Source organism: Marmota flaviventris, chromosome 20 (assembly GCF_047511675.1).
Source record: "Marmota flaviventris isolate mMarFla1 chromosome 20, mMarFla1.hap1, whole genome shotgun sequence".
NCBI classification, from domain to species: domain Eukaryota; kingdom Metazoa; phylum Chordata; class Mammalia; order Rodentia; family Sciuridae; genus Marmota; species Marmota flaviventris.
Genome location: NC_092517.1, coordinates 12,780,510 through 12,796,704, shown reverse-complemented (window position 1 = coordinate 12,796,704; position 16,195 = coordinate 12,780,510). Strand labels below are relative to the sequence as shown.

At 39.5% G+C, this 16,195-nt stretch overlaps 1 protein-coding gene across 2 annotated transcripts in view; it reads right to left on the bottom strand.

Moving 5' to 3' along the window:
* The window catches only part of Grm7 (glutamate metabotropic receptor 7), an 837,641-nt gene that overhangs the window by 32,915 nt on the left and 788,531 nt on the right, over positions 1-16,195 (bottom strand). Inside the window, exon 10 of one of the 2 annotated variants that reach the window (XM_027931894.2) lies at positions 15,245-15,315. The exons of the other annotated variant lie outside the window; for it this stretch is intronic. Within the exon in view, the coding sequence (XP_027787695.1) occupies positions 15,245-15,315 (71 nt within the window). Of the gene's footprint in view, positions 1-15,244; positions 15,316-16,195 lie in introns of those variants that run through there. 2 annotated transcript variants of the gene reach the window in all.

Genomic DNA, 16,195 nt, shown 5'->3' with positions numbered 1-16,195 from the left:
AAAATTGCTACAAAGCCTTGTTTATAGCAATCTCATGCATAGAAGTTGATATGAAAAGTCTGCTCATGGCTCTGATTTTCATTAAAAGTTTTGGAAATACTAGATTCTGAAATGTGACACAAATTCACGATTCTGTCTCTTCTCTAAAATTTTTGAACTTGGAAATCATAGTTATAAATAACTTATAATTTTTGTTCAGCAAGGTTTTCATAGATTCCCCAATGTCCTCATTGCTGAAAATGAGTTCTCTGTGTAGCCTTAAAACAAAGTACTTGATTAAAACTTTATAAGAAGCCAAGTGGCTCAAAATCTCTTTCCCTGCAGGGGTCAAGTGTACGTCCTACCACCCATTTCAGGAATAAATGGGACAGCTTTGTACACTTGGTACAGAGTGTGCACCTAGTTAAGCATGTGAAGATAGAAAAGACTGGGCCACGTGGTAGTAGGCTCCTCATATCCCTAGGCCTCCAAGGATATAATGGAAATGGCATCCCGTGAGAATTGAATCCTTAAATGAATCTAAGATCCCTCCCATTGCTAAGATTCTTGGACTGGAGGTAGCAGAGCCAATCTACAATTAAAACCAAAACCCAGGTTAACAGGACATTCAACAGAAAATTGTCAATGTGCCATCTTCCCATGAATTTCCCGTAGGAATCCCTGGGTGGAGATACTGAAAAGGATCCTCAGTCTTCTAAGGAACAAACTTCCAGAAGCATGCATTAGATACACCTGAACTTGTTAAAACATAGACTGAGGAGTCCCAGTCTGCCAGAGAAGTTTATCCTGGGGTCATGTACCTTCTTAGCAAGTTCCTAGGAATCATAGATGCTTCTGTTCCTGAGAGTTGAGAGTCCGTGATTAGAAAGCATGGTTCTGAGCATAGCTGTCCTTAGTTATATATTGAAACTACAGCTGTCTGCAGCCTTATCCTGAAGCAGTTACATGGACTCCTGAGTAGTAGGGCCCAGGCACAGGTATATGTTACAAGGTGTTCCTTTGAACACATTCAAAGGAGCAGTGTGTGCTGACAACTCTGGAGGAAAAGCATCCATACTAACAAGTATGGTGATCATCTTGCCATTAGCCTCCTGTGTTAGATTAATTTTTGCATTAGTTTTCTTTTCATTACTATCTATTTCATCCTTTTTAAAATGTCACAGTGACATTTGAATCACAAAAGTGTTTTTATGCTCTGAGACTATTGCAATGGTGATAAGTTACATCCCCTCCTCCTCCTAATTATTTAGAAGCCAGCTTATTGTTAGCATTCAAATAAAAATCTGTAGTCTGTAATTAAGATCAGTATATACAGCATTGCAAAGGGGGTTTGGATATTTTATTGTTTATGCTTTTATTAAACTTTAGGGTGTTTAAAACAATTGTAGGTACAGAATAACTCCCAAGTAATTTGGAAGTGACGACATTGCTAGCCCTGTTGATTTCTGCTTGGTGACAGAAACACCCTTAGATGACAATAGCCAGTTGAATTATACAAGTTTTCACCTTCAGTATTTAATTATGCAGTGACTCTGTGAGGTTGGTTAAGTGCTTATGTTTAGCAAACGCACATCTTCCATGGGGATTAGGTTTTAAAGTCAATGTGCACGCTAGATGTTGGATGTAATCAAAATTTCCCCTTGCCATCCCATACAGCCATATTATCCAAGGTGTGTTTGAAGACCAGCAGCATAGGAGTCGCCCAGGATTTGGTTCCAGATGCAGTGTCTAAGTAACCTATTAAATTCCATCCCTGCATTTTAACAAGATCCTAGGGTAATGGTATAAACATTAAAATTTTAAGAAACATCACCTTAAATTTTAAGAAACATAAGGCAAAGTCCTGGGACTTAGGCAGTGGAAGAGTCCAGAATTACTTGGTTGGATTCTTTTTGCTGTTAAGGCTTTGCTTCCCCCTTAGGAGGAGAAGCCTGGTGCTAAGTTGAACAGAGAAAACAGGAAGAACATTTCTTCCCCATTTTCTTTCTCTTCCTTCAACTCCCTGCCACCCCATAAAATTCGTGGTTTAGTTCATGTTAGTTGAAAATATATGCATGCCAACTTCCCTGTATTTTACACTCTAACTCAAAAAATGGATGGTCTGTCTACCATGTGTTAAGAACTGTGGTAGATGGTCAAGATGCAATGGCCAGGAGAAGAAAAGTAGTTCCTGCCATCAAGGAGCTTAGTGTCTGCAAAGGTCTTATTGAAGATGGTGAGTGATTAGCAGATCCACTGAGCATGAATAATACTGAGTTCTGTTCTATTTGGCTTCCAAATAATTCTAGTGCAGAACATCTTTGGTTAAGAATCCTTTTTAGGGCTGGGGATGTGGCTCAAGCGGTAGCGCGCTCGCCTGGCATGCGTATGGCCCGGGTTCGATCCTCAACACCACATACAAACAAAGATGTTGTGTCTGCCGAAAACTAAAAAATAAATATTAAAAAATTCTCTCTCTCTCTCTCTCTCTCAAAAAGTTTAAAAAAAAAAAAGAATCCTTTTTGCTGACCATCCAGCTCTTTGGGCTAAGAGTTTTCTAAGTGAAGCTTCTACCACCACTTTCATAGACTCTTCCAACTTTTATTGAGACCAAACAGGATGAAATGAAATCAAAGCAGCCAACCACACATGTAACGTCTTTCTGAATGAGCTTCAGAGCCAGGCCTCCATTGGCCAAGGAGAACAGTGGCACTGGGAAAGAAAAATATCTGAGAAAAGCAGGGTAGCATGCCAGTGAAGTTTCTTCTGTTTCTGTTGCCCAGTCCCAAGCATCAGTGAGGATATCACTGATTTCAAAGCCACCCCTGCTATTGGCAGTCCCCAAGAACTCGAAATATTTTTTCCTTCTCTGGGGGACAAGGGAAAAAACAGATCTTAATTTCTATCACCTTTATGAGATTTTCTGAATTGTACTGTCCTATTTCCTTTCTGTTCAGTTAATATCCATCTTAGAGAGTAGAAAGTATTTTTCCATTTCTAAAGGGAAGGGAGGTATCAGGTAGGACTGATCAATTAATCTTGTGAAATTATCCCATCTACTCAAAGATATTTACATGCTGGCCAGTTGTTTGTGGTCCTTAAGTTGCTCAGGCTGCTCATTGTCCTCTTTCCCCAGCAACACATGGCAGATGTGTGTGACTGGATCCTTAGATTCCCTTCATTGGTACAGAAGGCAAACTTCTTGGTGGCTATTACCTGGATGTGCTGGGAGTTGATTAATTATTTATCATGTTTAATCAGAAACTGAACTTGTCTCAAAAGGAACAAAAGCACATACAGGATATTTATGACAATCTGTTTATGAAGAATCTCATAGCTTAGCAATCTTCTTCAAAGACGAGCTAAAACATGGTGAAAAAAAATCTACTTGTTTAAAATTTCAAACCCTTAGCCTAATGTCCACCTGGTCTAGCCTAAAACACAGGATTTGAGTATCCTTTCAAAACCATAGTTGTTGAAGGCGCTGGTTGGTCTCTGCCATGGGTTTTTCCCACTATAATGCAAGTCAAGCTCTTGATGCTGCTCTTAGGGTTTGCTTATGTTTAAATACTTGGTACGTATAATTCTGGCCTCCCTGGTGCTACTGGCTGTCACTCAGACCTCCTCTGTAAGATGGGTTGTAGGGCAGGACTCTGCCAGAGAGGGATGGATGTTCATCAGGTGTGCCTTTCTTGTTTTGTTTTGTTTTTTTGGAGGTGGGTACCAGGGATTGAACTCGGGGATGTTCAGTCACTGAGCCTCATTGAGTTGAATAGCGCCTTGCTTTTGCTGAGGCTGGCTTTGAACTTGCAATTCTGATGAGCTGCTGGGATTACAGGCATGTGCCACCATGCCCTGCAAATGTGCTTCTTTTGAAGGCAGCTTTTCTGCTTATCTGAACAGAGAATAAGGCTGTGAGGTAGGTCTGCTTTCCGTGAAAGTCCTGAATGATGCACCTCTATGCTAGTTAGGAAGGGATGCCCATAACTGAGTCTCTTTCACCCATCCCTGAAAGAATCTGGTGACAGAACGGATTCAACTTTCTGTGTTGACAGAAGAGGCAGCTAAGATGGGAAGACGTTTCATTCCAGGGTTACACCATGTCTCATATCAGAGCAGCTCTGACCCTTAGCTGGTTCTATAGTCAAAGATGGACAGCTTGCCTCCTCAGAGGGGTCAGATAACTTGTCTTAGAAAATCAAGTTTTCTTTTGATTGATTGATTGTGTGTTTTGTCTTGTTGTGTTTTGGGGCATCAAACTCAGGGTCTTGTACACATTCGACAAGCCCTCTACCACTGAGCTATGCTGTCAGCCATCAGGTTATTTTAAGAGAAATCCATGTTCCAAAAGATAAAAGTGGCTGCAAGTTTGGAATTGCACTACATTAAAAATGGCCATAGCTGAATTGTAGAGGTCCAGGAAAATCTTATTTAATCCTCTCCATGACATCATAAAGAAATCTTTGCCTAAAACAAATAGTAGAAAAGGAAAAAATAAAGGTGATTTTTTAAAAAAAAAAAAATGGATTGAATTGTAAGGTACAGTTATGAATTACCATTTTAAGCATAAACATTGTTTAAGCAAAAAATTGTAAGCTGAGCTTGTGGCACACACCTATGATCCTAATGCTCGGGAGCCTGAGACAGGAGGATCACAAGTGAGAGGCCAGCCTGGTGTCTTAGACTGTGTCTCAAAAAGGAGTAGGCATGTAGCTCAATGGAAAAATGCCCCTTGATTCAGTCACCAGTACCAGCAAAAACCTTTTTGACCATATTTCACACTTTGATTTATAATAGTAACATGGTCACTAAAGAAGGAGAAATGCTGTGAAAACCTCCACTTTTGGTTTGAAATATTTGCTCACATGGAGACATGGGGTAGAGTACTTCCATGTTTCCTATTGTCACTAAGTGTAAATATAAGGGCTCTGAGGGCCTCTTTAAAGTTTATATAACCATGATGGTGTTTACAGGATGGTGGGGATCCTGGCATTGCATCTGCTTCTGAAAAATTGGATGATCCACTTTTTGTAAGATCCAGAAATGGAAGTTCAAGTTCTGAACTTCTGGGTCAGGGATTGATCACCTCCTAAGGCCACTGGGTCAAATATTTGCCCAAACTTTTTGTTTCCTGTGATGATCCTTTGCCATCCTCAGTTAGGAATTATATAGACTTGAGAAAGCATCTTTTCTGAAGGTGAAAATTCCGAAGAACTCACTGCCTCCCCTGAAACCTCTTGTCTGATTCTGCATGTTGTCTTTGCTCTGGGGTTCCTCAGGACCTGAACCTCAGATGGCACCTTGGTCACTATAGAGCACATCCTGGAGGCTATTCACAGTTGAATTGTAATAACTGTTTCCTGCCATTCACTAGCCTTACCATTATGTGCTACAGCATGGTTCTCACCCATGCCTCTGGAAAACATTTGGAAATATTTGGAGAGTATGCAGCTCTTTAACGAAGAATTGCCTGGGTGTAACGAGATCAGAATGAGTTCTCAGCGTTGGTGTCTCTGTCTCCTTGGATGACTTTCTGAACCTCCCTGAGCTTGGTTTGTAAGTGAGGAAAATGAGGATAATGTCACCTACTCAAGCCAGATTCGTTGAAAACGAAGAGATGCCCTGTGTACAAATAAATAGGAAAGTGCATCTGCAGAAGGATGGATAAGGACAAATTGATTATAACTCGTAATTGATGATGATGGAACTTGTTCAGATTGGATAGATTTTTTTCTCTTTTTTTTCCTGTCCTTCTAAAACCTTGTTGATATCGTTTTATTGACAAGATTTAGTGATCGATATTATCAATTTTTTTCTGTAAGAAAAAACACAGCTCTGTGTGCAAGTTCACAGAAAGAAAGTCCTTTCTCTCCTCTCTCTGGCCTTTTCACAGCATGGGTTCCTTGTCATATGAGCTTATGAGATAGCAGAGATTCATGGAGCTGCTGGGGATTAAGCATCTCACTCTTGCTCTTGTTCCCACCTTTCCAACAGCAGGAATGCCTTTGGCCAGGGTACATCCTTACACACTACTTGGGATTCACACAGAACTTAGGCTTGTGGAAAATTTGATAGCCACAGTTCTGTTCTTTGCCTGAATGTTTTTTTTTGTTTTGTTTTCTTTTTGTTTTTTTTAATTCTCAAACAGTCACAAAGCACCTGCCAGAAAAGGATGCCAGGGACTAACATGGACAATTTGGACACAACACAACAGGACAATTTCGCTCTCCAGGGAACACCAAATGTGTTCCAGCCAACACCACCATCCCCAGTTGACCGATCATAGGTGAAGAGTGTTGAGAAATGCCTCAAGGTCAGATGAAGGCTGTCTCTGTATCCTTGAATATTTAAGTAGGCCTTTCCCATGTAGACAGTGGCATGGCAAGTAAATACTCAGATTGCTGCCATTGGGGTGGTGATCAAAACAAAGCAGCCTTTCTGCTGCAAGAAGGATGTTCACCTATAGAAGCAATAAACACTGCACTGCAAATAGCTCAAGAAAGGGACTAGGGAAATCTTTCCAAGCAAGAGAAAACCATTTTTGGCCAACAAGGTTCTTGTTGTTGTTCATAATATTTATTGCCCTCTATACAATGTAAAGCTCTTTTTACTAGAACCTGCAAAAGAAATAGGCCCCATGCTTTCGGAGTCAACTGGTAGACCATTTCCATAAGCAAAAGGGAAGGCTGAGAAAAAAGAAAGATGTAGTTCTTCTGCAAAGGAACTTCTTATCCTTGTTTTTACTTTCTCTAATCTGTGGCTCAGTGCTGACCCCTTTGTGGTTACAGAAAGGGTCTGTATCTTTGCCATTCAGTGTGGTAACTAACTGCTAGCTATGTGCACTTACTGAGCACTTGAAATGTTGCTCATGCATCTGAGCAGCAAAATACGTAATTTTCATTCTGGTTAATTTAAGCAGCCACATGTGGCCAGTGGCTATTGTACAACTAACTGTCAGGCACAGTGCAATTGACGACAGAGGAAGAGGTGGTAATAACAAATCATTTAGGATGGTGTGATACGCCAGATGCTGTGTTCAGCATTTTCTATGGATGAAGCCATTGAATCCCATTAAGCCTCTGAGGTATTGACTCACATTGTTCCCACTCTGAAGACGAGAAAACAGAGGCCTCAAGAGCAAGTGGTGTGCTCCCGTCACCATGTGGCGTACAGGGCAGCTGGATACAGCATCCCAGGAGCACAGGCTCTGGGAGCCTCAGTCTCACCTGGGCACCCTACTGCTTCTCCATAAGATCATGGCCAGTGTCACCAGCAGTGATGAGTAAAAGCCACCCTGTTTTCACTACCTGATTAGGTATAACATGAAGAGCTCAAATGAAGATTTAAAATCATTAAATCTCTTTGAGGGCTTCAGGGCCAAATACAGAGTTGACCTCCTGAGCTGCTTGAAATGATTGTATGAAGATCCATCAACTCACTTTGCCTACAAAAGTCACTGTGGCCCACAGAGTATAGGAGAAAAGAAACATTGACCTAGCTTCTTATTGGGTGTTGTCATGGAGATTGAGCTTTAAACAGCTGTGCTGTGTATTCCCACTGAAGCAATTAGAGCCAGCCTTATTTAGTCTACGACACCAGTCTGGATACCCCTTGAGAGGGGACCTCGAAATAGCAGACAGACAGTTAAGAGATGCAATCCTGGGGACAGGATATGGTACCTGACACCTAAGTAATAACCAAAATGCTTTTCCAAAACCATGTCACTCCAATGTCTTAGAAGATACTTGACTGTGTAAAAAGTCACCATCAATGTCCTATTTCATGTATTGATTACCAGGCAGAATTAAGAAAAGCAGTTTTCCAAACATGGATATGCATGAGTCATGGGGAAGCTTGTTAAATATAGGTGAGTCTCAGATGGGCACGAGGTTAGACGAAAAATGCTTTGAATTAGTCTGAAAACTATAAATAGAAAGGTATTTCCAAAGATTTCTTTGTGGCAAATTTTCTGCCATAAATAGGGTTTTTTTTGTTTTTTTTTTTAAACCAGTCCTTGATATTTCCTTAAATATTGGAGTTATAATACCTGAGTTATGAACAGGTCCTGCTAATTGATAGATCACCACAGTGCTGATCCTATTGAATGTGTTTATGCCTGAAGTCAAGAATATGTTCTATGTTGTGAGATTAAATGAAAACTAAGTGTGTTTTCAGTGTGATTTCCCTCATAGCTCATTTGGTAGTGCAGTGAAATTTGGGCTCTAAGGCACCATCACTCCAAAATGGATCAATACTAAATAGGTTGAAGACAACACAGGAAACATATTGATATTTCCATCTGAAAGTCCTTCAGGTTTTCCAGACAAAAATGAGATGTAGATAGATTGCTGGATACTCTCAAACTTTATTGTACATAGTACAGAAAGAGAATACACAGAAGAGATCAGATAGAAGGCTATCAGCTTGGAATCTTCGAGATTCTTTCCTAGAGGAAGTAGAAACAGAAAAGTCCAGTCACTTTAAGGTGACATCATAGCACAATGAACAATTAACCTTTGTATAGATACTGTGCCAACTCTATTTTACCTGCTGTATTTACTCATTCAAACTACTCAGTGATATAAAATCTTACAGATAAGGAAACTGAGGTCCAGAGAGATGATCTTTTCTGAAGAGCCAGGCTTTTCTGCTTTGCATAAATGATAATAATCTCACAACTCATTTGGTGTAATTTTTTCCTGATGATTTTGGTGTACTGATAGGACATTGTATAGGGATCCCCTGGTGAGTAAGCTTGTACCAACTGGACCAGGTCCCTTTTATTCATTAAATTTGTTGGTGGGCTGCGTAGTAATTCTTACTAAGGATACTTGGAAGGATATAGACAGATACTTGCCTTGGACAAACGCCTGACTATATGGGCTGCACAGATGGTCATGGCAGTGGCATTTTCTACCTGAAGAGAAACAACAGCTCAAATCTGGACTTTGGCAAACCATAGGAAATTAATGTGCAAAGGAAATTTGCAAACGGGAGCAAAAACCGGAGAAAAAGGAATTAAGTTCTTAGAATGAAAATCTAGCATTTTTTCATGCTAACCCAAGGAGGCTACCTTAAATCAAATTTTCAGCTATACTGATGATAATGACCCTGGTGCTAAGTTTCTTTATTGAGCTTTGCTGTGGCAAATGCAGAGAGAGGAAGAGCAGGTGATGGAGCTACAGTGGAAATGAAGTTTTTACACTTCTATTCTAACAAATCCTCTTTTGAATTTAATTGGCTTTACTTGTGTTCCCATGTAAAATTTAACCTAAATATATAAAGACTCCTGATTTTAACTTAATGAAGACTGCTCTCAGAATAATGAGTGGACCTCACTGTGTGCTCTTTGGTGGATTTCAGTGAATTCTCCAGAGTTGAGTGCATCCAGCTCTGGCCACTCAAAGAACCCAAGAGGAACTGAGATGGCATCAAGTGGTCTTGCAGTTGCAAGATGAAGGGAAAAAAGTGCATCTAATTTTATAATGGCCTGAGTGAGATGAAATTTCTACCTTGAAATCCTAGAGGATCCACCTCATTTTCAGGGATTTGAGGGCCTCTGGACAGTAAATGCTCATTAGAATGGCAGTGGAAAATAGGAAGTACTTGGTCCTGTTACATTCAATTTCAGGAGAGGTCTCTGTTCACAGATCTGAGCACAGGAATCTACTCTGCCACAATTGTGTATGTTGCTGGTAAGTTGGTATAGAGCTCTGAGCCTCAGTTTCTTCCTATGCCCAGCAAGGTTGAGTTCTTGGTAAACCCTATATAGCAATGGGGATAATATGGTGCAATTATTATCATAATTAATATTATTTTACTACTGCAGAGCACCATGCTAGGCATTTGAAGACAGGTAAATGAGCCTGGCCCTCCAGGGCAGCTCCATATTTGATGTAAAAGCATCAATAGAGATCTCTGAGCCATTTTATTCTAAGCTGGCCTATGTTTCATATCATCACTTTTCTGTCACTCAAGACTTACTAGAACTATTATTTGTGCTTATAAATAAATGTTCCTGAGCTTGCTAGCTGGCCTGGGGTGACCTGTCCAAATTAATCACATGGAGTTGTTCACAGATCAGATGGTATGAGTCTGCCTGTCCCACTGCAGTCTTCTGAGTGACACTGTCAGTTTCACCAAACCAGAAGATTATTAGTGACCCGTCTCAGAGCTTGTTGTACATATCCAGGTTGCCAGTGACATTGGGCAACCTTTCCTAAGTCACCCCCTTCCAACTCTGATGGTTTATGGTAGACAAGATAAGTAACTACAAAATTAGCCAATTAAAATGTCCAGAGGTTAAGTGGGGACCAGCACTGCCACTTTGCTATGTACACCTCTTAGAAAGAAAGGCTTTCCTACACAGCACGCTGTGCTGCCTTCATGGTGTCCCAGCAGGAAAGTCTCGTTTTCATTTTAACCAAGGTGATAGTTCAAGCAGAAACTTGAGGACTGCATAGAATGTGACTAATCCACAATCAGAGATCCCTGACATGAGCAAAGTATGACACCCCAAGTATCCAGAACCAGGGTTGGATTCCCAGTCCAGTTGTCCTTGTTTTTGCCCAGAGAAATGGACAATACATGCAAGGTCATGACCCAGACTCGAAGCAACACTTACTGCAAGGGGGGTTGCCGACTCATGGTATGATCTTCTAAGCATTCAGAACGGCTCAGCAACAACAAAAGTTGAAGACCCGTCCTCAAGCTGAGGTTACTCTGAAAAAGGACGGAGTGGAGAGGGCATTCAAAACTCATCTTCAACTTGAAAAGAAAAATAATGAGAATATTCATGGTGATTATAAAGAGAAATAATGATTACCTTTGATTCCTAGAGAAAGTTAATTTAAAATGCATCCAAGCTCCATTGTACTGGCAAAAAATAAAGAAATAAATAAAAAAAAAAAACTGCAAAGTTGAGATAGGTCTTTAGTAAGAGGAAATACAAGTCACTGTCTCTTAACTGTTGGGAAAATGCTCATTTAGAATAGCTAGGAGAAGAAGGATTGCAGAAATGAACTGACCTTGGTTTAGATCACAAACTTTTAAAATGTAAATGATACCTGAGGACTAAAAGACAAAATTTGCCCTGAGTAGCTGGCTCTAAGAAAATGAACTAAAAAAATCAGAAAACAGCCAAATAGATGGTTCATAATTTTTTAATCAAATTAGAATCAAAAGCATTTGAAGTTACGTGCTTAGCATCCATCTTCATGGAAACTTTCAAGTTCATGTGTGCTTTGAAAGAAAAATTGTACAGACATCTGTAGTCCATAAAAGAAAATAGATAGGCATGAAACTTGTTTCACATACAGGTTCAGCACAGCAAAAGATACTAAATACATAAATGTGGGGTAACCTTGATGTCTCTTTTACGTGTTGTACAACATTTTTTTTTTTTTTTTTGTACACAAGTGCAATACACTTTGAAATCTGTGACATCAGAGAAAACCACTGATCTTTTCAAGGTTTGTGACTTTGGACATGATCTGGAAGAATCCAGTTTCACCTTGAGGTCAGAGAGTGTGTATTCTCTTATAAATAATTATTAACTCATAAATATTAACTGGGTACCTACTAGGTTTTAAGTAAGGTTGCCAGCCTGGGATTTGACAGGCTTTTATATTAAAATCTCATAGAAAAAAGGAAACTTAATCACTTTACCTAATGGTAGTTGCTTAATTCTGAGTCTGCCATCAGATCTGAACTCCCTGAGGACCCTATCCACTTGTGACCCTTGTCTCTAGTCAGTTCAGGGCTGGCTCACAGGAAAAGTGTTCAACAACATATGTTTGATTGATCCAACTTAGGGCTATTGTTAAGGTTTATATATCTTAACCACATAGTGCAGGGCAGTGTTGAATTTTAAAACCTATAGTTTTCATGAGTTTGGGGTATGAAATGTACATTTCTCAATTTGGTTTTTTTTTTTTTTTTTGGTCCCAGGTTTTGAATCTGAGTGCTTAACCACTGAGTCCCATCCCCAGTCCATTTTGCAACAGGGTCTCACTGAGTTACTTAGGGCCTCACTAAGTTGCCCAGGCTGGCCTCATACTTGGGATCCTCTGCCTGAGTCTTCCAAGCACTGGGATTATAGGTGTGTGTCACTGTGCCCAGCTGATGTGTGCTTTTCTTTTCTGCTAAGAACTAGTAGGAGAATTAGCTGCTTGTGCTCATAGTCCATTCTTTAATTAGAACCCAGAGTTGCAGAACACAGATGACAGGTATTAATTGGTTTGGGAAGGTGTGATGAGAGAGCACACCTGATGATGAGAGAGCACACCTGATGAGAGTAATGCAGGTATTTCACAGAGATACCAAAGAGATTCATGGCTGTTTTTATTTCTGAGGAGATTCAATGTCAGATCATTTCTATTCTTTGCAGTCCTTTACTTAAGAGTGTGTCAAAGTGGATTTTAAATTAAGGTGGTATTGAGTTAGAATCATGTTGAATGTTAAAGAGGGACAGTTGTGATATGATCCCAAAACTTGCCTGGCAGGATTCCATAAATCTTACAAGTGCTAAATAATCCCATCATATTAACAACAAGAAACAAGGAATAAAACTTTTATAATGCCATTTCATAAATTAGTGAGATGTCAGTGATAATCATGGAAACAAAATCTTGTAAAAATCATGAGTCAGGATTTCTCTGTCCCACTTAAACTCTTTAAAGTTTTTTAACTCCAAACCTTTTTTGTGGTGTGAAACTGGAACTCCTGAAAAACAATCTGTTCTTGCCTTATGATAATGCCACATTAATCATTTTTTTCTTTCTTAATTGGATATTAAAATAAATGTCTTTAGATGGATAATTTCTCGTAGACCTGTAATGTTTATGAATGTTTAGATGATAGATGGAGGCAGTATGGATTTTGTGGATGCCAGCTCATAATGTTTATCACAGGAGGGTGCTTTTAAGGAGAGGCGTCATATGGAATACAGTTCCTAACATCGTTTGTCCTGTTTAGATTTGCTATATGTAGTATTTCAGCATCGTGGCTGAAACAGGGTTGAATAGCACAGTAGTAGAAACTCCCCTCTTAAATCTATAGTTTACTGTATTTCATCTTCTCAAAAACCATCACATAGAAATGGATCTACCATACAACACATGGCGCCATCTCTCCCTGGTCCCCCAAGCGGATCCGTCTCGTTATTAACCCTGTATGGTGAATCACCCTCTACTTGAATAAATGTAACTTAGACAGTCTTCCATTCTCGTATAATGTTTATTATGAATCTGTAAAGCCAGCTGTAAATTGATCAAAAATGAGACCAAACACTATTTGCATTCAGAATACCATTAGAAAAACAAATATGGAAGAAACAGAATGATGAACTGGCAAAAATTCCTTGGTAGAGATCATATTATTTTCTTTCACTTGTGATGGGACTTCCCTGCTTAGTCTTTCTGAATCTCTCTAATCAGAATCTTTGAAGCAAGACAATCCTAGTGAACAGGTTGAGTATATTCCTAAACATCATGCTCTAAAAGCATTTTTTAACTGAAACATAGACTTGAAAATATTTTCATCTTATTCCCTTTAAGCCAAAAAGCATCAATTTACAATGAAACTAAAGAGAATTTTTTAATGGATTGAGATTAAATCATTTTTTTGTCACCCAGAGAAAATTTCTTCTCATTTATTCTCAGGAAGTCTCATGTAAAAGGACTATTAAAACGATGAGCTGCAGTGTTTTGACAAGCACTTGTACTGCAAAAACTTGAAATCTCACTGGAATACAGTTACATATTCACTGTAGAGAAGAATGCCCTATTTAAAATCTAGGACAGATCATGTTGATACGGAAAAAGGAAATAACTATGTGAACAATACATCTGAAATTAAAGACAGAGTTGTTGGCATCCATCTGAAATCAACAGGAAATGTAATTACTCTTTGAAAGTACTCTTGTCCTATCTTAGAGTGCTAAATGGATTTTTTAAAAAAGAGCAAAATGTTATTTGTATTCAGAATATCATTACAAAAACAAAGATGGGAACAAACAGAGCAATGATCTGATAACAAGTCCCATGATAGCGACATGGGGAAAGAAAGCCAGTCCACGTTATTAAGCAGTATTGTTCCCTCCCATGACGTGGCTCCTGGCTTACTCTCTCCCAGGACCTCTCTAGAGATGGAGGTGGGTCTTTGTTTTTAAACAAGCACAAGAGGAAGTTTAGAGGAACTCAGAAGGGATCCTTTTATTCATAGTTACCACCTCATTTTAATAACTGGACTCCAGGGTGTTGACTGTTCATTTTTCCAGTCTGCAGGGCCCTGACTCCAGCCAGGGGAGGATGCTTGCCAAGCCAAGGGTTGTTTTCCATTGTTTAGGCTGGGATCAGGAAATGATAATAATGCTAGTAATGCTATTGTTTGAGAGCATACATTTGTCAGTGAGATCCTAAAGTAATATATAGGCATAAATGGGGAATCAATGGATATTCTGAGGTCATTTGATTCACGTGGCCAGTTCACCGATCACACAGGTTGTCATTTCTCCAAGTTCTCAGTTTGAATACATTTGGTACATATGTTGGTAATCTCTGGGTTCGACTACTATTAAAATTCATCTTTAGACCCATGTAGTTTGTTGGACCCCTCTCTGGCTTCTAAGAGATGATTGCAATGAGTTAAGTTTCTCAGAGGCAGAACATTGAGCTACGAATTATCAAGCCCAGCCAGTCGGTCTTTCTTTATTATGTCTTTGCTGCAAAAAAGGAACCAAGGCAGCCTTAGGCTGGTAGGGATCAGCCATTTGTGTTGTTTTAATGCATACAATTCTGGGACCATGTATGTTACTTTGAATATATTTAATAACAATAAACCAGAACAAACATTTCTCTCCCTAGGTTTGTAAATGTCTCCCTTCTTTCCCTGTAAGCATTCTACATTGCCAGAATGTGAAAACATGCATTTCAAAATGATTTCTCACCACTGGATAAAGTAAAACATGTAGTGGAGTGACCAGCACCCGTTCTCTGCAATGACAGGCTAGTTGCTTAGGAGAGACAAATGTGCACACACTCGTAAACATATTCTTCAGAACATATACCAGGCACGTGACCAATGGCGGCTACTGGCACACAGCTTATTGATACCATCTTTTCAAATGCATATTCTTCCTATAGGTAGACTTATAGATTGTCATGCACAGTTCTCATGGAAACATGTCTAATTTGCGGTGTAGACAAGAACACATATACAAATAAAAATTAGATTGTTTTCTTACCTTTTGGAAAGCAGTCAAAAGCTATACTGTTGGTGGAATAGTGTACCAAGTGACAGACTTTTGTACACTCTTTCTTACTGGTGGGATACAGTCTACAGGAAAAGTAAATATATAGGTATATATAAAATAAATATGCACACAGATTTTCTTTCCATTATTATTATTAGTTTTCTTTCTGCAGAAGAGGCTGCGATAGAGACCACAGATATCATGTCCCCTCTTTGAGGGGGTTTGGGTGCCTTTTGTAGACCAGTCTGCCACAATTCAGGTACCTCTGAACATGGGAGTATTGGTGCCTCTGGGGTTTACTTTCTTGGGTTGGACCAGCTGAGGGAACCAGCTTCCAAATAACTCATCTATCTGCTCTGAGCATCGTTTGCTTCCTCTGGCCATGCCTCTTGTCTCAGCCTAGCGGGTCACACTGACCATCTGCAATGCTAGTCCAGAGAGATGAAACAAGTAGCGTAATGTCGAGAATGTTAAGATTCCAAACACATGAAGAAGCCAAAACAAAGCAAAGCACTGTGACAAATGAACACAGCACTGGAGTGTGTTCCAGAAGTTTCGAGGCATCGTGGCTTGCGTAGAGTTGGGTACCCACATCCATTTTCCAGCAGCAGAAGAGGTTTCGTGTGTGTGTGTGTGTGTGTGTGTGTGTGTGCGTGCGCGCGTGTGCTCAAATGCCTCCTCCTAGCCACACTTCTCCTCTTTGGTGTAATTGCTTTCTTCAAGAGAAACTCAAGATTTTCAGTTATGTGTTCTCCTTATGGTAAATAGAGAAATGGTAGTGAAAGAAAAGCAGTATCAGAATATAGACTCATCTTTAAATTATTTTATATTTGAAATCAAATATAAAATATTTGATTCTTGAAATGGCCTCTACAATATGTTCATCTGCTTAATACCATCTTTTATCTAGTATCTGTTCAGCCTCTGTTTCAAGGTCATTTATCAGACCTATATCTCTACTTC